Source organism: Ochotona princeps, chromosome 15, assembly GCF_030435755.1.
Source record: "Ochotona princeps isolate mOchPri1 chromosome 15, mOchPri1.hap1, whole genome shotgun sequence".
Taxonomy (NCBI): Eukaryota; Metazoa; Chordata; class Mammalia; order Lagomorpha; family Ochotonidae; genus Ochotona; species Ochotona princeps.
This window is the reverse complement of record NC_080846.1, coordinates 4,775,946-4,802,550: the sequence shown is the minus strand read 5'-3', so window position 1 is coordinate 4,802,550 and position 26,605 is coordinate 4,775,946. Positions and strand designations below refer to the sequence as shown.

Below are 26,605 nucleotides of genomic sequence, written 5' to 3'. Positions count from 1 at the left end.
CTCTGGCAGGACACAGTCCCTGCAGGTGAACACAAGAACCACGATAAGGAGCAGCCCAGACCAGGCCAGGGAACGGTACCCACTGGTATACACTGGCACAGGTCAGGGGAGGACCAGGCTGAACCAGTTCACATCAGCCGCTGCCGACGAATCTGAGCACCAGAACAGTGGGTCGAGCCAGGTATGGTCGCAGCACATGCCAGCACACATTAGAGCTGGGATAGGGTACATGCTGGGCTGGGCTAGACTGCAACCCTCATCAGCTGGAATCGGGGGTGGACCGGGCTGGGCCAGGTTACAGCACCCACCGGCAAATGCAGAGGTGAGGCCATGCCAGACTGGACCACAGTGCCCAACCAGCACACGTAGGAACCAGGGAGGGAGGGGATAAAGCTGGGAGGGGGAATGTGGAGGGGCCTCCTGCTGGAACACCTTGCCCAATGGAGAGCATGAGTTGGTATGGGGGCAGACCAGATCGGGCAGGGCTACAATACCTATGGGCCTCACGTGAGCCAGATCAGGTAAGAGCCAGGCTTGGTTGACTGTCCCTCCTGGTGCAAGCATAAATCAGAATGGGTGGGGCCCGGCACGATAGCATAGTGGTTAAATGTCACGCCACCTCCAGTGGAGCCTGCGTGAGAAATCGCCAGGCCGAGGCGGAAGCTTCAAGGAAGGATGCCTCCTGGATTTGGCTGCATCTCTGGTGGTCTTGGCATTCCTGGCTGTACTCTCTTTACTCTTATCTTTGTGGCTGGAATTATGCTATTTATGTGCGGCAAAGGCTCAATGTTCCTTTATAGTTCTATGAAGCCTTCTGACAGGAGACTGGACAAGAATAGCAAGCAGTATGGGATAAAAACTATTAAGTCACTAGCTTTAATAAATCTACCTAGGACTATTTTTGAGAATTCCTAAAAAGAAGATTATAGTAAAAATCTATAGCTTCAAAAGCCATACAGGAAGAAAAACTAAGAAAAATAGACAAGTTAATATTAAAACCCATGTAAGGCACAAAACACAATGAGAGCTAACCGCTTAATGATTAAAACTGCAGCTGGTGCCAAACTGTCCACAAGAAATAGCAACTGCAGTCTGTCACCAGGCTACTAGAGAACAATCTTTTCTCGACAGACCCGCTTACCTCCCTGGAATAATTAATTGTAGAAATGTAACCACATGAATAAACAAAGAAAATGTCATTTTGCAATAATCTATTGTATACAAGCTGATGCCTTGCTTTTGCAAAATGCACTCAGATACAACTGCCTTGAGTTGTCATGTCTGTTTGTCACTCGCCGAATCCTTGCCCACCGTTCCCGGGGTCCTGTTCCCGTCGGACTGATTGCTCCCGGCCGAGCTGGTCCATCGCAGTAAAAGTCCTCGCCCTGAACGCCCCGGGATCCCATATGGTCGCCGGTTCTGATCCCGGCAGCTCCACTTCCCATCCAGCTCCCTGCTTGTGGCCTGGGAAAGCAGTTGAGGATGGCCCAAAGCTTTGGGACCCTGTACCTGTGTGGGAGACCTGGAAGAAGCTCCTGGCTTCAGATTGGCTCAGCTCCAGTCGTTGCGGCCACTTGGGAAGTGAACGACTGGCCGGAAGATCTTCCTCTCTGTCTCTCCTCCTCTCTGTATATTTGCCTTTCCAATAAAAATTTTAAAAAAATCTTTAAAAAAAAATCAAAATGAATGAGGGTTGGTTGGGCTTTGCCATAGCATCAGCTGGCAGATGCTGGCGCTGGGGGCTAATTCTGTCAAGTTAAACTGCAGAACCTGGAGAGTGCATAATCCAGGAGTAACCTAGGAGGGAAATAGTGGGCCCCTCCTTCTTGGACTACCACTCCCACTGCAGACTGGGGCAGACCTGGCTGGAGAGAAAGGCACTCTCCAGCATGTACGTGGGCTGGATAGTGGGCCCGGATGGGTTGAACTAGGCTTCAACGCCCATTGACATGTGGAAGAGCCGAGTGGGATGTGGGACAGACTGGCCCTGTACTGGCAAGTACACACAAGAACCTGGTCTGGGATTGCCTCAGACAAAGTTTCTTTGGGGATCTCCCCAGTTGTACTGCCAGACTCAGAAACCTAACCATGAAGAGGAGTGCAGGTTCCATGGTCTGCCATGGAGTGCAAGTGTAAGAGCTGGGCCCTCTCACAGGCTCAGACGGAGCGGTGGACAGCATAGCCAGGTGGACATGGAGGGTATGGCGGTCCATCGGAACCTGCAGAGGACACCTGGTACCACAACAGAGGACAGAGACAGAACAATTCAATCAACTACCCCAGCCAAGTGCTGGCAGTGAAAATCTGGGCAAACAGAGACTCTGAGGTGGACTGTGTCAGCCAGTGGATCCTGCAGCAATGTCATTGTGCTTGCAGTGGCAAGACTGGCAGCAATTCAGAACTGCTGAATTATGAAAACCACTTGAGCAGGACCATCGGAGCATGCCCCACATCGGGGACCTGGGATGGGTGGGAGGCTGGGTGGGGCTTCTCCCTTAATATCCCCCTTTACCTCAGATACAGGAAAAAAAGGCAATAATGTGGAAACAATGGTCGTACCCACTTTCCTGTAGCCCTTGACCCTTTGCGCCCTAATTAACTATGTAAAGATTGTCAAAAATAAAGGGAAAAAAGGATTAAAAAGAGACACATTTTGGGCCCAGCATGGTAGCCTAGCAGCTAAAGTTCTTGCTTTGCATGCACCAGAATCCCATATTGGCGCCAGTTCGTGTCCCGGCCGTCCTGATTCCCATCCAGTTCCTGCTTGTGGCCTGGGAAAGCAGTCAACGATGGCCCAGGACTTTGGGACCCTGCACCTGTGTGGGAGACCTGGATGAAACTCTTGGCTTCAGATCGGCTCAGCTCCAGCGGCTGCAGCTGCTTGGGGAGTGAATCAGTGGACGGAAGATCTTTCTCCCTCTTCTCCTCTCTGTATATCTGACTTTCCAGTAAAAATAAATTTTTAAAGAGACATTTTTTACTACAATGACACTAGTGTAATAGCTAGGTTATTAATCGTGGTATTCTAGAGAAATTTTACAAAGAATCAAAATTTTAAAAATGTTAAGGCAGGGGTTGTGGTGCAGTGGCTTAAGACATTGCCTGCGATGCCTACACCCCCCATCAGTGTGTGGGTTCAAGTCCCAGCTGCTCCACTTCGCATGCATCTCCTCACTAATTTACTGGAGAGGCAGCAGATGGTAGCTGAAGTGCTTGGGTCCCTGGATGACGCTCCTGGCTCCTGGTTTCAGCTTGGGCCAGCCCTGGCAACTACCAGTATTTGGAGAGTGAATGAATAGGTGGAACATTTCTCTTTCAAGTATGATAAAACATTGTGAAACACAGAGAATGATGTCACGGGGTAGGTGTCACAGCATGGCAGGTTGGGCCTGTCGCTTGGGACTCTTCTATCCCGTCCAGGAGCAGCTGAGGTCAAGCCCAGCTCCACCTCTAATCCAGGCTCCTGCTCCTGTGTCACGGGGGGCAGCGGACGACAGCCCGTGTTTCTGGGTTCTGCCCAACGTGGGAGACCCCGACGGAGTTCTTGGCTCCCGCCTCAGTGCCGGTTGCTGAGGCGTTCAAGGGCTAAATCAGCAAACAAAAGACCTCTCTTTCGCGCTCTCTGTGTCACTGTCTAAATAAAGAAATGAATCTTTCTGGGATGAGGGGAGGAAGAAAAAAATTCCATTTCTCTAGTTTTCAGCTTAGTCATTTCCATCAACTGAGATTAATTAATTAATCATTAATTAATGGTCACAAAGCCGGATGAGCTATTAGTTTCAATTAGTGAGTCTATAAGCACCCACAAGGAATAGAGAACTGCAGCATCAAGCTGTTCCTTCATGAGACTGAAAAAAGCATTAAACGCATTTGCATTGCACGTGCCTAATGTAGCTGTTTCTTGTGGCTCTGGGCGCCATTCTGCTATACCAGCCACAACACCTTGAGCTCAACAGTCAAGTCCAAGGTGAACAGTGTAACATTGCAACAATAAAAGAAGTAGTAGATTTCTAGCATTCCTCTCCTGAACAGAAAATAGGAACAGTTTTGAACTACCCAAGACCTGCTCCAGACGCACACGAACTTCAAGGTAACATAAAGCAATGGGGCTGAAGTCTGCCTTCTGTCCTCTGAGGTCAAGGAGTGTTCTGTGGAGTTCCTTCTGATTTTTTGTTTTCTAAAACAACATAAGGATCTTCCAATGATCACTAGTTCAATAATCACATATATTGAAATTACCACAGGGACTAAGGCGAGAAAACAAAAAAATGAAATTTCTATCCTCAAAATCAAAATCGAGGCAGGTGTTCACTCTGTGGTTAAAATGCTAGTTAAGATACCATCAACTGGCAAGTGCCAGGGCTATGGGCAAATCCTCTCAGGCTAGATTACAGTACCAGCTGGAAAGTGCAAGACCTGGGGCTGAAAGTGGGCCTGGTAAGGAAACTATAGGCACCCCTCTGGTGGGCTGCAGCTCCCACAGGTGAGCATGAGAACCAGGACAGGGGTGGGCTTTGCTGGACAGGTGGTAGCATCTACTGGAGTAACTGTGGGCTGGGTGGTGGGCTTGGTTGGGCTGTTAGGCTGCAGTACCCACTGGTGTATACAAAAAGCTGCGTGGGATGCAGGACAGACCAGACCCATCTGCGGCACATACCGCATATGTAGGAACCAGAGATGGGGGGTATTGGGCTCGCCCTTACTAGGCAGCTGTTCCCACTGGTGTGCCGGAGGGCCGAGTGTGTGGTGGGCAGGGTTAGGCTGGGCTGCAGCATCCATATGGTTTGCATACGAGATGTGGCTGGGGACAAAACTAACCCAGCAACTGTAACTACCAGTGTATGTGTGTGTAGGCTGATGTGGGTGATGCATTGAGCCAGACCTTGCACTGGCTGACCATACAGGAGTCAGGTCTGGGTTTACCTCAAGGGAGGTTTCTCTTTTTTTGGTAAGATTTATTTATTTTTATTGCAAAGTCAGATATACAGAGAGGAGGAGGAACAGAGAGGAAGATCTTCCATCCGATGGTTCACTCCCCAAGTGAGTGCTACGGCTGGAACTGAGCCAATCTGAAGCCAGGAGCCAGGAATTTCTTCTGGGTCTCCCACACACGGGTGCAGGGTCCCAAGGATTTGGGCCATCCTCGACTTGCTGTCCCAGGCCACAAGCAGGGAGCTGGATGGGAAGCAGGGCCACTGGGATTAGAACCAGCGACCATATGGGATCCTGGTGCATGCAAGGAGAGGACTTTAACCACTATGCTATCGCACTGGGCTCAAAACTCCAACCATGGGGAAAAATCACAGGATCTGTGGTCTGACCATTGAGTACATGGGTCAGAACTGGGCCTCTGTGGTTGCTGAAGCCTAAGCAGTGAACAGCATGCCCAGATGTACATGGGGGACATGCAAGATCATTGAGGCCTGCAGAGCACATCCAATGCCATGGCAGAGGATAGAAGGCAGAACAAATTGCCCAATTCTCCTGGCCAAGCTTTGACAGCAAGCGTCTGGGTGAGTACAGATTCTTAGGTGGGCTATCTCAGCCAATGGATCTTGGAAGGGTTTCCTCAACCTTGGAACAACAAAATCAATAGCATCTTAGAAGTATTGAAACCACTTAATCAGTACCCTCGGAACATGCTCCACATCAGGGACCCTGGAATGAGACTGAGTGTTCGTCCCCGTCCCAGGGTACGGACATGGTTAGGTTGCCGGGAGTGGTCCTCACCCCTTCTCTAACTACTTCCCTCAGATACAAGAAGAAAGATAAATTGAAAGCAATTGTTTCATCCACTTTCCCCATTCCTCAATCCTTCCCACTCTAATTAATGGTCCACATGGGCATGTATCCATCTCAACTACATACAAATCACTAAAAATAAATTTATTATTATTTTTTAGATGTCCACGATCCCCGTCGGGACAGCTGGGCTCCATGTCTAGCTCTGGTCCTGACTCTACCTTCTGGCTACTGCAGACCCTAGGCGGCAGCTGCAATGGTCCCAAGAACAAGGTTCCCGCCATCCATGTGGGAGACCTAGCTTGAGTTCCTAGATCGCAGCTTTAGCACTGGTCCATGCCTGACCCTTACAGGCAGTAAGTCAGCAAATGGGCCTATGTCTATCTCTCAAATAAATAAGAATTTTTAAAAGATTTATTTCTTTTTATTGGAAAGGCACATTTATAGAGAGACAGAGAGAAGGATCTTCTGCCCACTGGTTCATTCCCCAAGTGGCTGCAATGGAAAAAACTAAGCCGATCCAAAACCAGGAGCCAGGAGCTCCTTCCAGGTCTCCCACGCGGGTGCAGGGTCCCAAGGCTTTGGGCCATCCTCTACTGCTTTCCCAGGCCACAAGCAAGGAGCTGGATGGGACAGGAACCAGCGCCCACATGGGATCTGTTGTGTACAAAGCGAGGATTTAGCCACTGAGCCACTGTGCAGGGCCTCTAAATTAAAAAAAAAGAAAAATTAAAATTGAAATATCCCAAGGCCAGCATTGTGGTACAGCATGTAGAGCTGCCGCCTGCAATGCTGGGATCCCTCACGACTGCTCGTTTGAATCCTGGCTGCTTTATTTGCATTCTACCTCCCTGCCAATGTGGCTGAGAAAGCAGTGGAAGATGACCTGGCTGCTTGGCACCTGGCTGCTTGGCACCTGACTTTGGACTTGCCCAGCACTACTTGCTGCGACCCTGAGGAGTGAACTCTTTCCCCTCTCCGTTTCTCTGTAACTCTATCTTTTAAATAAATAGCTAAAAAAAGCTTCATTAATACTCCCTCTGATTCAATGACAGACTTCTGAATCACAGGAATCCAGAGAGAGGCTCCAGGTATTTAAATACACTTGCACTTTCAAGCTTGGGGGTGAAAGCAAATGATGACATACAACTTGGATTTCTGATAGATGATTTTAATTCATTTGTCTATCTGCCTTTGAGAAAAATGTGTACTTTTTTTTTTCTATAACAAGTCAAACACATTTTCTGTTGTTTCAAGAGCCTTGAAGTCTCTTTCTATATTTGTAAGGCAGAGCTCCCCCCAACCCAAAACACACACACGGGAGGGGGGAGGAGAGAGAGAGAGACAGAGACACCCTCCCGCTGTTGGTTTACTTCCCAGAAGTCCATGATGGAGGAGGTGGGGCCAGGCCAAAGACTGGGCCCAGGAACTCTACTGCGTCTACCTGAGGGAAGGCAGCGGCCAGCAGGGAGCTGGATAAGGGAGTGGAGGCAGGACTTAATCCCAGGCACTGCTCTCGGAAGTATGGAAAACCTGGCCCAGTCTGCATCACCTTCCAATCTTGTGAGAATGCCCACAGGTCTGAGAGGGTCTGGGCTGTCTCAGGCCCCCAGCCCTCAGGGCAGCTGCTAATGGGGCCTCAGGGACACTCACAGACATAATCTGACACAGATGGGCGCTCTCCAACAGCCTCCACCAAAAGCTTCTGAAAGGAGATAACATTGCAGAGCCTGAACAGGGCTTCTGCTCGTCCGGCCTATTTTGTGATTTTTTTTTTAATTACTTGGTTGCAAACCCCAGCGTTAACACCAATTACAGCAATCTTCAGGACTGTCTTTTGTGCTGACAATTTATTTGGGGCATAAATCTCAAGTCTTTTGTAATGTGATCAAACAATGGATTTCAATAAATACTTTAAAAATTACGTGAAACACTAACGAATAAGCATGTTTAAAAAGAGTTTATAAGAGAATCCTTTGGGATTAGCAATTTTCATTGCCGTCCCTGAAAATAAATACTTCATGTCCCAAGAAAGATACCTCTCCCTAAGCAGGAGAGGGAAAAAGCCTAATAAAAATAAAGCTAAGCTCGTGGCACACTCACAATATTCTTTTAGGGGAGAAAAATGCCACGATGAAGGCGTACAAAGGCATCAGACAAGAATGATGTGTTATGAAGTTGGTCCTAGAATCTGGGAGACAATTCAGGGAGAAACAAGAGCTGGCAAACTTCAGAAAAACTTCAGATGGGGAAGATCACTTACGCAGAAAACCAATGAAAACCCCAACAGACTTTCACTTTTAGGCTCTCAAAAAGTCTTCTTTCCATATTAGTCCAACCTCCACCCCAGGATCCAACCAGACATCATAAAAACCGAGCTGGCAGTCAGACCAGCTGGCTGGGCTCCCTGCTGTCCTGGACGCTTTCCAAGCCAACGCAGCAAGACGCGCAGTGGAAGCAGCCCAAGGGAAAGAGGTGGTACCTCTCTGCCATCCCGCAAGGCCCTGGCTGCCCTTGGCTGGACAGCGGCTCAGGACCTGCGCACACCCTTGAGTCCCATGACGGCGAAGGTGGCAGCCGTCAGCTTCTCGTAGACCAGGAACATGAGGGCAGCCGTGAGGACCGTGTGTAGCAGTTTGGCTTCCAGGCCTTTGTAGAGTCCGAAGAGCCCAAATCGCCTGGAAGGACAGGCAGGATTGTAAAGGTTAAAGCTTTTCTCTAGGAAAGCCAGCTCCTGCGTCCAAACACGAAACACCCGACCCTGATGGCTACTTCCCAAAGCAAGCAATGCGGTTGTACACTCCAACATACAGAGCATTTATTTTAAAAGGTATTTGGGGACTGATAAAAGTTAGGCATGAGTCATCTGCATTATCTTTTTATCCCCCAAGAATTAGCAGAAAGTTGACAAAATCCCACTGAGAAGACACAGGCCCTGAACTCTCCTACGGACATATTAGTGCCAGAATCTGAGATATTAAAACTTCTCAACTTTAATGATTTCCCAATTTGGTTATTTCAGTTTAACAGTGGTAAGAGAACTGCCAAATGCATTTGATCATCTTTAACCTTGGAAGAACCTGGGAAAAGTACCGGCATGACGTGGTGCGTTAAGCTGCCTGCAATGTCAGCTTCCCCAGGAGAAAACCAGTTCAAACCCCAGCTGCTCCACTTCTGATCCAGCTCCCTGCCAGTGTGGCTGGCAGAGCAACACATGACGGGCCCAGCGCTTGTGTCTCTGCACCCGCGTGGGACTGGGAAGGGAGCTCCAGGCTCCTGGCTGCAGCCTGGCCCAGCCCTGGCTGATGCTACCATCTGCGGAGTGAGCGACTGCATGGACAATGTCTCCTCCTCTGTCTCTCTGTAACTCTGCCATTCAAACAAATAAATACATCTTAAAAACACACACACACACACACACACAACTATGAAAAGAAACGAAAGATTTCTGATTCTGACACTTTTTTCTTAAATAAAAAAAGCTAGTTTTATTTGAAAATCAGTTACTGAGGAGGAAGAGCAAGAGGGAGAGAGCCAGAGAGAGCCCTTGCACCCACTGACTCACTCCTCAAAGAGCTGGTGCGAAGCAGGAGCTTCTCCCGGATGTCCTATGTGGGTGCAGGGCCCGCGGGACAGGCACCGGCTTTCCAGACATTTGACACTCTAGCCCTGCATTGCTTTCTCTTTTCTTATTATTTTTTACAATTTATTTATTTTTATTGCAAAGAGGAAGATCTTCCATCCAATGATTCACTCCCCAAGTGGCCACAATGGCCGGAGCTGAGCCCATCCAAAGCCAGGAGCCAGGAGCCTCTTCCAGGTCTCCCATGTGGGTACAGGGTCCCAAGGCTTTGGGCCGTCCTCAACTACTTTCCCAGGTTACAAGCAGAGAGCTGGATGGGAAGTGGGGCTGCCTGGACACGAACTGGTGCTCATATGGGATCCCGACACGTTCTAGGCGAGGACTTCAGCCACTAGGCTACCTTGTCGGGCCCTAGTCCTGGATTTTTTAAATTCAGTACAATATCCCACTCAAAAGACTAATCCCAGAGATTGTGGCTCACAAAGTTTGGGATGAGAACTACAATTTGCATTTCCAGGGGCTGGTGCCTTGGTGTGGCCTGCGGTGCTAGCATTCCATTAAATGCCAGTTTGGGTCCCAGCTGCTCCATGCTGCTCCAGCTCCTCACTTACACATCCAGGAAAGCAGTGGAGGCTGACCCAAGAGCTGCCCATGGGGGAATCTGGAAGAAACTCCTGGCTGTGGGCTTTTGTCTGGTCCTTGTGGCAGATAGAAGCTCTCCTTCTCTCTTTCTCCTTTTCTTTATCTAACTCTGCTTTTCAAATAAATAAATCTTAAAAAAAAGAATTTGCATTAGCAAAAATCTTCTAGGTGATGAAGATGATGAGGCAGCTTGGGGACCATCCCTTAGAGTATCCACTCCTCTGTGCTGGGAGATGAATACTTTGGGTGAGACTGAAGCTCCGAAGAAATGATCTCTCCCTCCAATGCTGCTTATTCAGAGTTAATGTCATATCTCAGTCCGTCAGCAGCTCCAGGTTTATAAAGCAGCATGCAGAGGACTGATGCAGTGGCTCAATAGGCTAGCCCTCCACCTGCAAGCACTGGCATCACATATGGGTGCTGGTTCCTGTCCTGCTGTGCCACTTCCCATCCAGCTCCCTGCTTGTGGCCTGGGAAAGCAGTAAAGGACGGCTCAAGCCCTTGGGCCCCTGCATCCACGTGGGAGACCCAGAGGAAACATCTGGCTCCTGGCTTCAGATCGACTCAGCTTTGCCTGTCGCAGCCATTTAGGAAGTAAGCCAGTGGATAGAAGATCTTTCTTTTTGTCTCTCCTTTTCTCTGCCTTTCCAATAAAAACAAATAAACCTTTTGTTTAAGCAAAACACAGCCTGCAGATTGGGGCATTAGTCAGGTGCTCCTTTTAAAGCTATGCACCACACTACGCATTTGAGAACCGATTAGGAGAGGAAGTTCCCATTCACTGACAAATTTGAGTTTAGGTTAACCCAAGAAATTCCACTTCAATGCTTCTCACAGTGAGGTCCACCCACATCTGAAGCACTGGGGTTTGCGTGGAAATGTAGATCACTGAGCCCCACCTCAGAGGGGGAGTAAGAAATTGCATTTGTTTTTAAGATTTACCTATTTTTATTGGAAAGCCAGATGTACAGAGAAGAGGAGAGGCAGAGAGGAAGAGCTGCCATCCGCTGACTCACTCCCGAGGTGAGTGCATGGTCAGAGCTGGGCCAGGCCAAAGCCAGGAACCTGCAGCTTCCCTCACCTGAGTCTCCCACGTGGGCACAGGGGCCCAAACACTTCCACTGCTTTGCCCGAGCCACTAGTGGGGCGCTGGATTGGAAGTGGAGGACCTGCTTGAATCACTGCCAGGGAATGCCAGTGGTGCATATTGTGGCTTTACCAGATATGCCACAATGCCAGTCCCAGCATAGCTCACAGGTTTAACAGCGGCATGCAGATAGTGGCCACCCTACCGGACAGTACAGACACGTCCATCATTGCAGAACATTCCAACAGGCGGCACAGAAGCTCTTCAGCTGTGCAATGTTTGAACATCTGGTCTGCCTCTATGTTGGACAAGCCCCTCTCTTTCTCTAAATCTGTTCAGAGATCAGCACAGTGGGAACCACACCCCTCTTCTGTATCTACTGAGTGACACGCAAACACATCTCTGAACTGTATATCTTCACAGTTGATGCGACTTTCTAAACCTTCAGACAACTACATCTTTCTAAGCTCTCTCAGTGCTGGCAAAAACAGAGACTGGTATCACTTTTCTTGGGCCACAATTTGGCAACACCTAATTTTTAAAGTTATAAAACTTCAAGCTTTGCCATGTTCAGACTCTTTGGCCAGGTAACTTCACATACAGGAACCTTCTCTACTGTAAGCACCCAGGTGAGCAAAGCTAAATGTATGGGCTGCTTATTCAGCAATGTCTGCAAAGGCAGAAACATGGAAATAAATACCCAGCAGCAAGTACAGCGGCAAATGGATCCGGGCATATTATGCGACAAACACGTGCAACCGCTGCGCCGATGGATCACTCCTCCAGACCAGGGGACACGGCTGGCACCTGCAGGAGCGCCCTCACTCCTCCCCACGATCATCCTTGCCGTCCACCCTGGCCACAGCGAACCACTAATCTGCTTTCTGACCCTCAAGGTTAGTTTGTATTTCCTGGAATTTTACACAACAGCAATCACCTCGTCCGGCTTCCTGCTTGTCTCACTTCTTTCACTCAGTGTAATTACTGAGATCCTTCCATGCTGTTGCATGTATCAGAATTGTTTTTTTAATTTTTATTTGAAAGGCAGAGTTACAGAGAGAAGGAGAGACAGATTTTTCATCTGCCAGTTCACTCCACAAAAGGCTGAAACAGTCATGGCTGTGCCACGCTGAAGGTAGGAGCCTGGAGCTTCTTCCGGATCTCCCACGTGCGTGCAGGAGTCCAAGGACTTGAGCCATCCTTCACTGCTTTCCCAGGCCACAGCAATGAGCTGGATGGGAAGTGGAGCAGCCAGGACCCAAACTGACGCCCAAAAGGGATGCTGGAACCACAGACGGAAGCTTAACCTTCTACACCATGGTGCTGACACCCCCCCCCCAAGTAATTCCTCCTTTTTTTTTTTAAGAATAGTTTTCTATTTGTATGAATATAATACAACTTCTCTGTCTATCCACCCAATGATGGAGACTTGGGTTGTCCTGTTTTTGATTCTTGGAAAAACCTCTAGCGTGTTTCTACTCATTAAGCTCCTGCTTTTTAGGACATGGCTGCCTGTGTGCAGAAGGAACCAGAGCAGAACCCAGCATGTCACGCACCGTGGGCACTGTGGAACTGGCAGGCGTGACTGCATGGGAGCGTGCTGGAGCCTTTTCAGAACAGAAAGGTGCCCATCTCACCAGGCTGGACCCTGCCCAGTGGATCCCACTTTGCCAGGCATTTTCCTCCTTAGCACAGGTTTGGGCTGTGGGGCACAGCCGAGCCATGTTTCCTGCCTCCTTGTAGGCCCTCTCTGCTCCCAAAAGCACAGCACTGCAGAGTGTGACCGGGAGCGCCGGACACACAAAGCCATCGCATTCTCCAGCAGAATGGCTGCGTCCCAGGAGGAGCTGCTTCTCTGTTGAAGGAAAATGCCACTTTCCAAAGCAGTGGTACTGCTTACCTTCCCACCAGGAGCCCAGGAAAGGTCTGGCAGCCCACAGCCTTGCCAGCAGTCGATATGGTAAGTGTTTCCTTTTTATCTTACACAAACTTTTTGTCTGATTTTATTTTTTTTATCCCATGCTGCTACAATTGGAAGAGGATTCAACTCCCCAAACTCATGCAGACATTTAAACCCCGAAGTCTTTGTGTTAAGGGCTAATGGCTTGATGGTTAATGGATTAGGGAGAAAGCATCTACAGGTGGGCTCCACCTACGGGCTGCATTAGGCTGCCGGGAGCAGGGCCCTGGGATTGAATGTCAATAGCTTGCTCAGGGTGAGCCCATGTGGAGGGCAGAGGAGAGCAGGCTCCCCAGCCAGCTCAGCTCCCCAAATCTCCCAGTCGTATTCTCCCTGCAGCTTTCAGCCACCCTATGAGAGTCCTAAAACAACAGGAACTCCAGCGGGGATTGTCTTGGGCCAGGAACATCTAAAATCATCAGCTGAAAACAAAACTTGCTCGGGTCCCGTGGCGTGGCCTAGCGGCTTAAGTCCTTGCCTTGAACGCACCGGGATCTGGGCTCCGGTTCTAATCCCGGCAGCTCCATTTCCCATCCAGCTCCCTGCCTGTGGCCTGGGAAAGCAGTCGAGGATGGCCCAAAGCTTTGGGACCCTGCACCCGTGTGGGAGACCTGGAAGAGGTTCCTGGCTCTCTTGGCTTCAGATCGGCGCAGCACCGGCCGTTGCAGCTAAGTTGGGGAGTGAATCATCAGACGGAAGATCTTCCTCTCTGTCTCTCCTCCTCTCTGTATATCCGGCTTTCCAATAATAATAAAATGTATCTTTAAAAAAAAAACTTGCTCATTTGCAAACTAGCACCTTTGGATGAAGTCATGAAAAGCTAACACACACATTTGTTCTATATGTATAATAAACTTATTTTCAAAGTGCCCTATATCAGAATAAAGTTATACACAGCAGCCAATGCTTCCAAGATAGTCCCTGGCTTACTTGACTCGCCTAGGTGTCCGTACCTGGACATGGAAGAGGGCGTTCACAGAGGCTCTGCCTACCTCACAGAGCCGGCCGATCGAGGACACCACCCAGGCCTGGGACTGGACGCACCAAGCGTCAGACTGGACTAGTCTGCTACACATACTGGCAAGCAAGGGAACCAGGGCAGGGGGAAGGCCTGGTGGGGGTTATTGCGGGTCACTCCAACTAGGCTGCAGCTCCCACTGGTTTATGTGAGGGCCAAGAGTGTGGTAGACAGAATCAGGCTGGACTGCAACACCCACTGGTTCCAGTGGAAGACAGGGCTGGAAACAGAGAACCAACCCAGCAATTGCAGCCACCAGCTGATTGGGGCGATGGACTGTACCGGGCCCCGTACTTGCAAGTACACACAAGAACCTGGTCTGGAATCACCTCAGACAAAGTTTCTTTAGGGATCTCCCCAATCGAACTGCTGGACTCAGATCCCTAACCATGAAAAGACAGAGGACAGAACAAATCAATCAACTATCCCAGCCATATGTTGGCAGTGAAAAACAGGGCAAATGGAGACTCTAAGATGGACTATGTTAATCAGAGGATTCCTCAGTGACCTCACCATGCTTGGAATGGCGAGATTGGCAGCAATTCACAACTGTCAAACTATCAAAACCACTTGAGCAAGACCCTCGGAGCATGCCCCACATCGGAGACCTGGGATGGGTGGGAGAGACTGGGTGGGGCTTCTCCCTTTACCTCCCCCTTGACCCCAGATATGGGTAAATAAGATGTGGAAATGATAGTCTTACCCACTTTCCTGTAGCCCCTGACCCTTTGTGCCCTAATTAACTAAGTAAAGATTGTCAAAAAAAAAAAATGAAAAAGGGCCTGGCGGCGTGGCCTAGCGGCTAAAGTCCTCACCTTGAACGCACCAGGATCCTATATGGGCGCCGGTTCTAATCCCGGCAGCTCCACTTCCCATCCAGCTCCCTGCTTGTGGCCTGGGAAAGCAGTTGAGGACGGCCCAATGCATTGAGACCCTGCACCCGCGTGGGAGACCTGGAAGAGGTTCCAGGTTCCCGGCTTCGGATCGGCACAGCACCGGCTGCTGTGGCTCACTTGGGGAGTGAATCATCAGATGGAAGATCTTCCTCTCTGTCTCTCCTCCTCTCTTCATATCCAGCTTTCCAATAATAATAAATAAATCTTTTAAAAAAAAAATTTTAAAAAAAATGACACCACCCAGGGTTGACTGCTCAGGCAACACCTCCGCTGCCACCATCAACATCATCAGGACAGCACTTACTGCTCCTCCTCTCCCTGCCCTCAGGCTAATTGTCACCACTTCACCCACTCCCCATCCCTGTCCACGAACTCCTCTCTGCAAATTTTATCTTCCTAAGAAAGGACACAGGAGGTCCATGGAGGCATCCCTCAGGCACAACAGTCTCTGTACCAGATTTGGGAAGATTCCCCTTCTGAAGTTGTCTCCATCCACTCCTAAGAACAGGGTCCACGCACATCTCCCCAAACCATCTCGCCATGCAGCACCGCATCCCGAGGATGACAGTGCGGGACTGCTCCCTGGCTGGCACCCCCGCTGCCCGAGTGCTCGCGGAGCTCACCTCACTCGCTGGTGAAGCAGGCAGAGCACGTTCCGCAGGCTCCCCAGCATTCTGTTGTCAGGGTTTAGCCTGTGACGTCCAAACTGATGAAGAAGGAATAAAAAGAGCGATCAGTTATTACTGCTTCCTTGTAGTCTATCTGAAGAGGAAATAAGGTCAGACGAACACTGATTTACAGCATATAATTAAAAATCCAATTAATATCACAGAATCATTCCCTATTTTTCAACTAAATAATGAAATATTTGGCAGAAATAAATAAAAACATACGCTTTCAATGTTGTGAGCATGAGAATCTTGATTTTACATAGAATTATGGGGTACATTTTACCTGTTAAAAAATGCCCAGCATGCTGATTTAGAATTTTTTTAGAGACATGTATTCACTGGGGCCAGTGCTGTAGCATGGAGGGTTAAGCTGCACTTTGCAATGCTGGTATCCCAGAGTGCTGGTTTGGGTTTTGGCTGCTCCATTACTGATCTAGTTCCCTGCTAATGTGTCTAGCAAAGCGGCAGAAGATGGCACCCAAGTGGGAGACTCGGGTGAAGTTCCGGGTTCCGAGTTTCAGTCTGGCCTGTCCGTGGCTATTTCAACTGTTGGGAGTAAACCAGCAGATGAAAGATCTCTTTGTCCTGCTGTCTTTCATATAATTGGATTTATTTATTTGAAAGGCAGGAGAGACAGGAAGAGTGGGAGGGTCACCTTCCTCTGTCTTCCCAGGTGCATTAGCAGGAAACTGGACTGGAAGCAAAGGCGCTGGGATGTGGGCTAGCCCTCCGCTATGGAATGCTATGGAATGCTATGGAATGCTGGTGCTTACAAGTGGGGGCTTAGCCCACCATGCCTGTCACGGCCGAGTCCTGGCACTCCTTTGATCCTGAACTTGAGCAGACTCCTCAGAGGACCCACAGCCACAAGGCCAGGCACGCTCCGCGGCTCTCACGGCATGCTGTCCATGCTGCCTCCGCAGCTCTCTTCCTTCTGACCGACCTGGTCCCACTGCTTCCCACCAGCTCCGAGACTGCCTCCCGCCCAGCTCTTCACACTGAGTGGGTGCTTAGTGTAAGTAGCTGAATGGACAAAGGACTGAACGAATGAAAACACAGAAACAAGAAAGCGCTGTGGAAAGGCAATCACCATGCGTCCTGCGTGCAGTGAAGGCACCAACCTGCGACCGTGTCAGGGGCACGTGCGCACCAGCCTGAAGAGGAGGACGCAGACCCCGCTTCCCGCAGGTAATGGAAGAGCCTCCATTGGGGCCGTGACGTGGCAGAGTGGGTAAAGCTGCTGACAGCTAGATTCCTTCTATGCACCAATACCTGTCTTGGTTGCTATACTTCTTTTTTTAACATTAATTTATTTTTATTGGAAAGGCAGATCAGATTTATGGAAAAGAGAGACAGAAAGATCTCTGTCTTTCAGTTCACTCCCCAAATGATCACAACAGCTGGAGCTGAGTCAATTGGTAGCCAGGAGCCAGGAGCTTCTTCCAGGTCTCCCACGCGGGTGCAGGGTCCCAAGGCTTTGGGCCGTCCTCGACTGCTTTCCCAGGCCACAGGCAGGGAGCTGGATGGGAAGCAGGGCTGCCGGGATTAGAACCGGCACCCATATGGGATCCCGGCTCTTGCAAGGTGATGATTTAGCCATTGAGCCATCACGCCAGGCCTGTCCGCTTCTGACCCAGTTCCCTGTTAATGGTCTCAGAAAAGGTGGCCCAAGTACCAGGGACCCTGACACCCACGCGGGAGACCTAAAGAAGCTCCTGACTCCTGGCTTCAGCCCAGCTCAGCCCTGGCCATTGCAGCCACTAGGAAGTGAACCAAAGTATGAAAGATCCCTCTATCTCTTTGTAACTTTTCCAAAAAATTAAATAAATCCAAATAATAAAAAAAATCAGCTCTGTAGAAATGTTCAATAAAATCAACTCTGGGAGATGCACATCAAAAAGAAAAAGGAAGAAAAAAAAAGAAAAACAAAGAGCCTTCTTCTCATAGGGCTTTTCTATCTACCTAGGAAACTGCCAATACAAACGTCATTCCAAGCCCAACAGGAAACCAATTGGAAGGCAGCCTGGGGCACAGAACAGCGAGCACACGGATCTGTGCTAGAAGGGGTGTGCTCTGGCATCCGAAATGCCTCGTGATTCTTTTTTTAAACTCCAATTCAGACAGAAGCCAGACTGCTGCTCGGCAGCAGGAAGCGAGGGGCCCAGCACTCACCCTCAGGATCGACTGCACTGTCTGCAAGGGGTAGGTGAGTGTGGTGGCAATCGCTTTGGCTACTGCGCCGATGATGAACACATCCAGGGAAGAAAGCTGGGGAGCAAAGGAGGAAGAAAGTCCATCAACACCAGGACAGCGCCACGGGTCACCGCTCGGCTGCCTCCACACCAGGACAGCGCCACGGGTCACCGCTCGGCTGCCTCCACACCAGGACAGCGCCACGGGTCACCGCTCGGCTGCCTCCACACCAGGACAGCGCCACGGGTCACCGCTCGGCTGCCTCCACACCAGGACAGCGCCACGGGTCACCGCTCGGCTGCCTCCACACTCAGGGGATTACCTTTGTCCGTTTCTTTAAAAGCTGCCGTTTCAGACCTTCATAGAACATGAACTGGATGGCGGGATTGAAGACCAGCAGCAAGGAGGGAAATGTACCGTTCCACAGAGCCAAGATGCCTTCATCCCGAATGATCTGATGGAAAGCATCTAAGCAAGAAACCAGGGACTTCTGAAAAGTGTGACAACGATCCCCCAAGGGCATGCGAGCCTGAAGACAACAATCCCCCCATGGGAACAGTCCCAGGTTCTCACAGTGACATTTCCGGGGCAAGGGCAGCAGCAAACGCTTCAATCATAACCAGACACTGACAGTGCCCATGGTACTGAGAGACCAACCGCAATCACTGCGAATATCAAACTTCCCAGGTACAAGCACCACCAGGGACTCGTGCTACATAGAACCGAAACACTGTTCCCCAACGAAGTCTAGTGCAAAAGATGAGACGGGTTCCTGGGGGCCATCACACAGGATCTGACCACTGTTCTCATTACAGAAACAGAGGCATGGGACGGTGAGACCTGGGAAGGTGGTGCTGCTAAAAACCAGAGGCCCAAAGAGATCCCATGCCAATCTGGTCTCTTTATCCCAAGATGACATCAGAGGATAAAAAAAGCAAGTTGATCGTTCTTTGAAATCATTCGCTCTGTACCACCTACACTCTGTGGGAGAAGTACACTCTTCTAATCCCTTGTCTTAGGCTTGCTCATGTGATGTGCTTTGGCCATCAGGCAAGATGCAAACAGGCACTTGAGATATGCTTCTACAATTGGGTGTGTCCTCTTGCACCTCTGCCAGTGCCAAGACAAGCATATGATCAGGCCGGTCCTGGACAGAAGCTATTGTTACACATGGTGCCAGGACCATCAGGCTCAGGTTGGCCTAGATGAGTCAAATTCACAATGTATCAATCCACAGACACCTAAGGAATAGCAGGCAAAGCCACCGCTTGTCATGTTGGCATCCCACCCAAGTGGATGTCAGATCAAGTCCTGGCTGCTCCGCTTCTGATCCAGCCCCTTATGAATGTGCCTGGGAAAGCAGCAGCAGACGGCCCCTGCCCCCAGGGGGCAGATCTGGATGAAGCTCCTGGCTTTGGACCAGCCCTGACCTGGCCATTGCACTCATCCAGGGTGTGAACTAGCAGATGGAAGATCCTCCCTCTCTCTCTGTAATTCTGACTCTGAAATAAATAAATATTTCTTTTAAAAAGTGCTTACTGAAGAGCTGAGGTTTGAGGCCACTGCTATGTGGCTTTTCAGGACATCAAATCCCAGGTACAAAGAGGAGCATGGCCAAGAGGTGCTCACCAGCAGTGCCTTTGTAGTTGGTGGGAACAATGTCTTCATTCCTAAACTTTGCCCCTTGCAACTTCAGTCTGGTGTTCACCACCCAAAGTGGAGTTGTTAGCAATACATTCACCACACCTTTAGAAAGAAAAAGGGAAAGCAGCATGTAAACCTTTCATCTTTGCACACACGACACTCCACTCCTGCTCTTGCTGCTGATGTCAGGTGGCGTGTCCCTCTGGGCTGGAGTCCAACACAAGCCACTATGATCAGAAGCAACTGGGAAGTCCTGTCCACAGCCCAACAGCCAGCAGTAGCAGCCCTTCACACGACCAGAGTGATGTGCGTCCTCACCTGTGTAGCAGCAGGCAGCAGACCAGTGTTTGCTCGTTGTCTGTAGCACTCAGGGAGCATTTTCGGTGATTTTAACAGCTTTAGGGAAGGGGATGTGGCGTAGTGATAGCATGCTGAATGTATGACCGTACTGAGAAGATACACTCTACTATCTAACATGAGTGGGAATGAAATGGGCCAGAGAGCGACTAGAAGCTCACAGTTCCTCTTTGCTAAGAGAATTAGGAGAGGCAGGCGGCAGGCAGTGGTTATAAGATGCCATGGAACACCTCCAACAGCTTTGCAAGAATCATGATCTTTACGGGCTCAAGATCTAGGCCCCCCAAGGTTGCCTAGCAGGTGAAGACACTGTCCGCAGCACCAACATCCCATATGGGTACTGGTTCCTGTCCTGACTACTCCACTTCCAATCCAGCTCCCTGCTGAAGGTCTGGGAATAACACCGGCAGATGGCCCAAGTGCTTGTACCCTTGCCACCCACATGGGAGACCTGGAAGCAGCTCTTAGCTCCTGAGTGTGACAATATTGTGGCCATCTGGGAGTGATCCAGTGGACTGAAGATCTCTCTGTGCCACTCCCTCTGACTTTTAAATTAAAAAGTAAACCTTTAAGGCCCAGTGTGGTAGCCTAGCAGCTACAAGTCCTCGCCTTGCACACACCAGGATTCCATGTGGGTGCCAGTTCGTGCCCCGGTGGCCCTGCTTCCCACCCAGCTCCCTGCTTGTGGCCTGGGAAAGCAGTGGAGGACGGCCCAAAGCCGTGAGACCCTGCACCTGCATGGGAGACCCAGAAGAGGCTCTGGACTCCTGGCTTCAGATCGGCTTAGCTCCAGCCGTGCATCCGCTTGGGGAGTGAATCAATGGATGGAATCTCTTCCTCTCTATGTATCTAAATTTCCAACTTAAAAACAAACAAATAAATAAATAAATAAATAAAATTAAAAGAAACCTTTAAGAAAAACAAAAATTAGAGGCCCCTGGAGATGACGCATGCCAAACAATGCTTTACCCCAAGGTTTCTTTATTTGCTTAAAAGTCAGACCTGTCAAGGAGGAAGAAAGCTGCCTTTGGTCTCCTCCCTGCTGGGGTTTCGCAGGAAGGAAGTCAGGTGCACCTGTGCAATTCCATCCCAAGGATGTCTGTCTCCCGGGCCTACTTCACTTCCACAGACATTCATTTACAAACAACTGGCTGCGAGCCAGCGTTGTGGTGTAGTGAGTGGTACAGACACTGATTTGATGTCCCTCACTGCTCTGCTTCTGATCTAATTCCTTGCTAATGGCCTGGGAAAAGCAGTGGAGGATGGCTCAAGTGCTTGGGACCTTGCACCCACAGTGGAAGATCCTGAAAAAGCTCCAGGTTCTGGCTTTGGCCTGGCTCTTGCGGCCATCTGGGGGGTCGGGGGGAGGGTGGTCAGTGGATGAAAGATCTCTGTTTCTCTTTCTCCTCTTTCTATAACTCATACTGTTAAACAAACAAACAAGTCTTCAAAAACAAAACAAGAATAAATATAGCTTTCTGGCCTCTGGGCCTATTGGCTATCAGATCTCCCTAATAATTGCTCCCCCTCAAAATTTCCTTCCCTCTATCCTATCTAAGTGTTAGTACCCAAACAGCACTGGTTTAGCAGGCAATCCCTTCTGCAAACTTGGGTGCCTCTTCTCATACTGTCAGTCCACTGCAATAAACTGCAAGGGGAACAGCGCACAGGGAGCAACCAGAACATGGCAATGCACTTCCAGAATCTTCCAAGCAGTTTTGCCAGTAGTGATTTTGCTTTGTTATAGTGAGAATACAGAAATACAGAATGCCAACCGGATGTGTACTACTGGGAAATAAGTTTAATGATCACTGAGAACAAACGGCAGACCCAAGTCATAAATCTAACCACTTGATTTCCTGGGAAGGAACCCACCTTGACATACAAGAAGACACTTACCTGCCAAACTTCAGCCCTAAGGCTGGGATATGCGTTTTGAAACCTCACAACAAAGATAATACCATTACTGCTCAACAGGAATTATTGATAAAATTTTCAACTGCATAAAAAAACAATGTCTCTTCTTCATATAAATTATATGCAAGACTGTTCTCCAACTCTTCCCCAGGGCATGGAGCTTTATAGGTTGCTTTTGTGTTGAAAATATAAACAAATAATTTTTTTGAATAACAACAATGTTTGTTCTCCTTGGAGATAAGGAAACTAATTTCTACAGTGATGATGACAAGAGCTTCTCTAATTACTGTGAGAATATGTACATGGGCCCAGCGCCGTGGCCTAGCGGCTAAGATCCTCGCCTTCAACGCACCAGGATCCCAATTGGGTGCCGGTTCTCATCCCAGCAGCTCCCTGCCTGTGGCCTGGGAAAGCAGTCGAGGACGGCCCAAAGCTTTGGGACCCTGCACCCGTGTGTGGGAGACCCAGAAGAGGTTCCAGGTTCCCGGCTTCGGATCGGCACAGCACCAGCCGTTGCGCTCACTTGGGGAGTGAACCATCGGACGGAAGATCTTCCTCTCTGTCTCTCCTCCTCTCTGGATATCTGACTTTGTAATAAAAATAAGTAAAAATAAATAAATAAATAAAAATCTTTTTAAAAAAAAGAATGTGTATGTATTAGGGTATAAAAACATGTTATTGAGAAGTTTAAAACTCACAAAAGCAATTTCTAGGAAATTCTCTACTGTCATAGAAGAGACCTATAATCAGAGAATCTTAGAATTACAATTGATTAGAAAAAAATTTTTAATTTGGGCCCGGCGGCGTGGCCTAGCGGCTAAAGTCCTCGCCTTGAAAGCCCCGGGATCCCATATGGGCGCCGGTTCTAATCCCGGCAGCTCCACTTCCCATCCAGCTCCCTGCTGGTGGCCTGGGAAAGCAGTTGAGGACGGCCCAATGCATTGGGACCCTGCACCCACGTGGGAGACCCGGAAGAGGTTCCTGGTTCCCGGGTTAGGATTGGCGCGTACCGGCCCGTTGCGGCTCACTTGGGGAGTGAATCATCGGATGGAAGATCTTCCTCTCTGTCTCTCCTCCTCTGTGTATATCTGGCTGTAATAAAAATGAATAAATCTTTAAAAAAAAAAAAAATTTTTAATTTTTAATTCTTTAATCCAGGGCCTCTGAACACTCGGGGCTGGATAACTGTGCCGCGTGGGTGGTGGTCAGCAGCACCCCTGACCTCTAGCTGCAGATGCCAGTAGCACTGTCAGTAGGACAGCACAAAAGGCCCCGACAGGGCCAGATGCTCTCTGTAGGTCTTAATCAGTATTAGCTGATCTAATGCAAACACTGACAGATTATTCACTTTAAGGTGTTTTTTTGGTCATTGCTGTTATTAAAGACTTTTTAAAAATCTTTATTAGCAAGGCAGATCTACAGAGAAAAGGAGAGGCAAAGAGATCTACTGTCCCCAAGTGGCCACAATGGCCGGAGCTCAGCCACTCCAAAGCCAGGAGCTTCTTCCTGGTCTCCCACATGGGTGCAGGGTCCCAAAGCATTGGGCCTTATTCCTTATTGAATAAGGAATACTTGACCTGTATGTCCAGAAGCTGTGAAAGCAGGTACTCAAAGATGTGGCTGCAGAGCCACACTCACAGTACTGATCACAACAGCTAAGAGGTGGAGACAACCCAAGGATTCATCAGCCGATGAATGGATACACAACATACAATGGGACTTTAAAAGATTCAAAGATAAATGAAATTAAAAGATAAAGGGTATTTTGGAATTAAAAAAAAAAACACAGAAAACCTTGCTTAGCTTTCTCGTAATATATTCTACCATGCACTTTTTGAACACCCTTTCATGCAAGGGTTTCAACTATTTTTTGGACCAAAATAAACTTCTTTTTTTTTTTTTTTAAAGATTTATTTTATTTTTATTACAAAGTCAGATATACTGAGAGGAGGAGAGACAGAGAGGAAGTGGAGCTGCCGGGACTAGAACCAGCGGCCATATGGGATCAAGGCAAGGACCTTAGCCACCAGGCCACACCGCAAAGCCCTAAACTTCTTTTAATTCTGCTTTCCACAAACCTTCTGAAGGACTTGCATACACAAACAATGGAATATTAATACAGTCATGAAATAAGAAAACTGTGTCACACACTACCACGTGGATAAACCCTGGAGATACCATGTTCAGTGACATGGGCCAGTCATAGAGAAAATATTGCACGATTCTACTTACGGGGACAGAAGGTATCAGAGCAATTAGATCCTCGGGGACAAAATTGTCCGAGAAGGGAAGGGAAGTAACCATTTTAAGGAGTATGAAGTCAGTTTTACAAGATCTGTTTCACAACAATGTACATATACTTAAAGCCATTAAAGGTACACTTAAAATGGTCAAGATGGTAAATATGTTTTTTTTTTTTAACACAGTAAAAGCAAACAAAAGCCACCAAATCAGAAGACGGACTCTGTATGAGTGTGACTTCGTACCAGAGTAACCTCTTAGAAGATACATGGACCACAAAACAAACATTAAAATAGAAAAACACTTTATATTCAGAAAACCTTGTTACCTGCAACAAATCCAACTACCAGATCTTTTCCAGTAGTAGAGTGATGACCTTTGAGCCAGACAGCTTTCAGACTATTGAAAGTGTAGAAATAGACAAAATTGGAGCAGCAGAGACTGGAAATAACCGGAAACAACCCCCGATATGGAGCCAGGCTATGGGAAAAACACAACAAGCAAGTGAAGGTCATGCACAGAGGCCGCTGGGAACTGCCACCACGCCCGCACTCCCCCCCCCCCCGCACTCCCCACCCCCGCACTCCCTCGACTCCCAAGTCTCAGGGTTTATCCCTACAGTGGTGGACTCCGCAGTGGACCCACTCCTCACACTCTGAAGGACGCTGACACAAGAGCTCTTTTTTAGCATCTGGGATGCCAGGAAAGTAATGGAAGTCTCCCCGTGCTGTCACAAATAAGGATACAGGTAGCATCAGCCATGTTTTGTCACAGGACAAGAACATTTCAGAGGAGCTAATGGGCGAAGGCACGTCCTGCTGGCACAAGACCCAGACTGCTGGGGTCCCTGCTGCCTACACCTGGGATCATTTGAGGACCACAGAGTGAAGTACAGCAATCAACTGTCAATCACTAAAAATAATAAATGAAATAATTTTCAAGTGCATATTGATGATAGCTGAGCTAATGGCAGGGAGGGGCGAGCAGGGCTCCTCCTTACGGGAAAGGCAAGCTGAGATTGGCAAATAGAGGTGCGACCCGAGAGGGCCAAAAGCACTGTCAGCAACTTGGGGAGACATTCTGACAAGAGGGAGGACACGTGCACTGTGTTACCATGTCTCCCACATACCTTGCTTACAGTTGTGAAGCAGGAAGCTACACGGTGACCTCATCGAACCCAAGACGGCACAACTAGCCAGTTCAGGGCAGTGGGTAACATGCAACTCCAGATGCGGCACAGAGACAGCATCACCCATGCATGATTCCGGTCAAGAACCTAGAACCTCAGTCCCAACTGAATCATGAAAGAACACGGGGCGATCCAAGAAGTGAGGAGCCCAGGGAGTTGCTTTCTTCCCTTGTTTTCAGCACAAGGAAGGGGTAATAATGAAATCACCGTGCCTCCTCGGACTAGATGCTTTCCCTACTGTGTACCCACGTACCGAAACATCACAGAGCATCCACAAAGATGTACAGCTTTCACAGGTAATCAAAAGATAAATAAATAAGTGCGGGCATGGGGGGCTGTTTTCTTTCAGAGTCAATACCGCAAAGGGCATTTGGCATAGTGGCTGAGTTGCTGCTTGGGGTGCAAGTATTTCATGCTGGAGTGCCTGGCTCAAGGCCTGGCCATGCTGCTCCTGATCCAGTTCCCTCCTAACACAGACCGTGGGGGGCTCTGGGGAGGGACAGCAGGTACTTGGGTCCTTGATACCCATGTGGGAGACCCAGGTGGAATACACAGTTCCCGGCTTTGGCCTGGCCCAGCCCTCACTGTGGACACTTGGGATGTGAACTAGTGGAGGGGAAGACAGGCATTTTCTCTGCCTATCAGAGAAAATGAATATAAGTAAGAAAGTGTAAATATTGTGGGTAAGAGGATCTGATGTATGTGATTTATTCTCAAACTACCAAAAAAATCTTCGTGGGAGTGTGTGTGATAAGAGTGGAGGATGAAAAACAAAAGAGTGGAGAGGGCCTAGCGGCTGAAGTCCTCGCCTTCAACGCCCCGGGGTCCCATATGGGCGCCGGTTCTAATCCCGGCAGCTCCACTTCCCATCCAGCTCCCTGCTTGTGGCCTGGGAAAGCAGTCGAGGATGGTCCAATGCATTGGGACCCTGCACCTGCGTGGGAGACCTGGAAGAGGTTCCTGGTTCCCGGCTTCGGATCAGTGCAGCACCGGCCTGTTGCGGCTCACTTGGGGAGAGAGTCATCGGACGGAAGATCTTCCTCTCTGTCTCTCCTCCTCTCTGTATATCTGACTTTGTAATAAAAATAAATAAATCTTAAAAAAAAAAGAGTGGAGAAGGAACAGGATAAAGCACAAACGGTAAGAGAATGGGGACAACGTTCACAGGTGAATCTAGGTGAAGCAGACAATGGTGTTCTTCGTACTAATTTGAGCTTCACAACTTTTTGTAATTCTGAAATTACTTACAAATAGTAGTTTTTTGCTCTTATTTTTAAGATTTATTTATTTTTATTGTAAAGGGAGATTTACAGAGAGAAAGAGACAAAGACTTTCTGTCTGCTGGTTCACTCCCCAAGATGCCACAATGGCCAGACTGAGCCAATCCAAAGCCAGGAGCCAGGAGCCTCCTCCAGGCCTCCCTCATGTGTGCAGGTCCCACGTCTCCAGGCTTCCCTTTTGGGTG

The 26,605-nt window shown here is 48.9% G+C and overlaps 1 protein-coding gene across 2 annotated transcripts in view; it reads right to left on the bottom strand.

Moving 5' to 3' along the window:
* Positions 1–7,894: 7,894 nt before the first annotated feature.
* SLC25A17 (solute carrier family 25 member 17) overlaps positions 7,895–26,605 on the bottom strand; it is a 34,983-nt gene continuing 16,272 nt past the window's right edge. Inside the window, exons 4-9 of one of the 2 annotated variants that reach the window (XM_058673406.1) lie at positions 24,280–24,431; positions 19,422–19,538; positions 18,115–18,260; positions 17,772–17,867; positions 15,552–15,634; positions 7,895–8,420 (exon numbers count right to left, since the gene is read on the bottom strand). In XM_058673406.1, coding sequence (XP_058529389.1) covers positions 8,273–8,420; positions 15,552–15,634; positions 17,772–17,867; positions 18,115–18,260; positions 19,422–19,538; positions 24,280–24,431 — 742 coding nt within the window. In that variant the 3' untranslated portion in view covers positions 7,895–8,272. The remainder of the gene's footprint in view (positions 8,421–15,551; positions 15,635–17,771; positions 17,868–18,114; positions 18,261–19,421; positions 19,539–24,279; positions 24,432–26,605) is intronic. The other variant, XM_058673407.1, reaches the window with a different exon arrangement.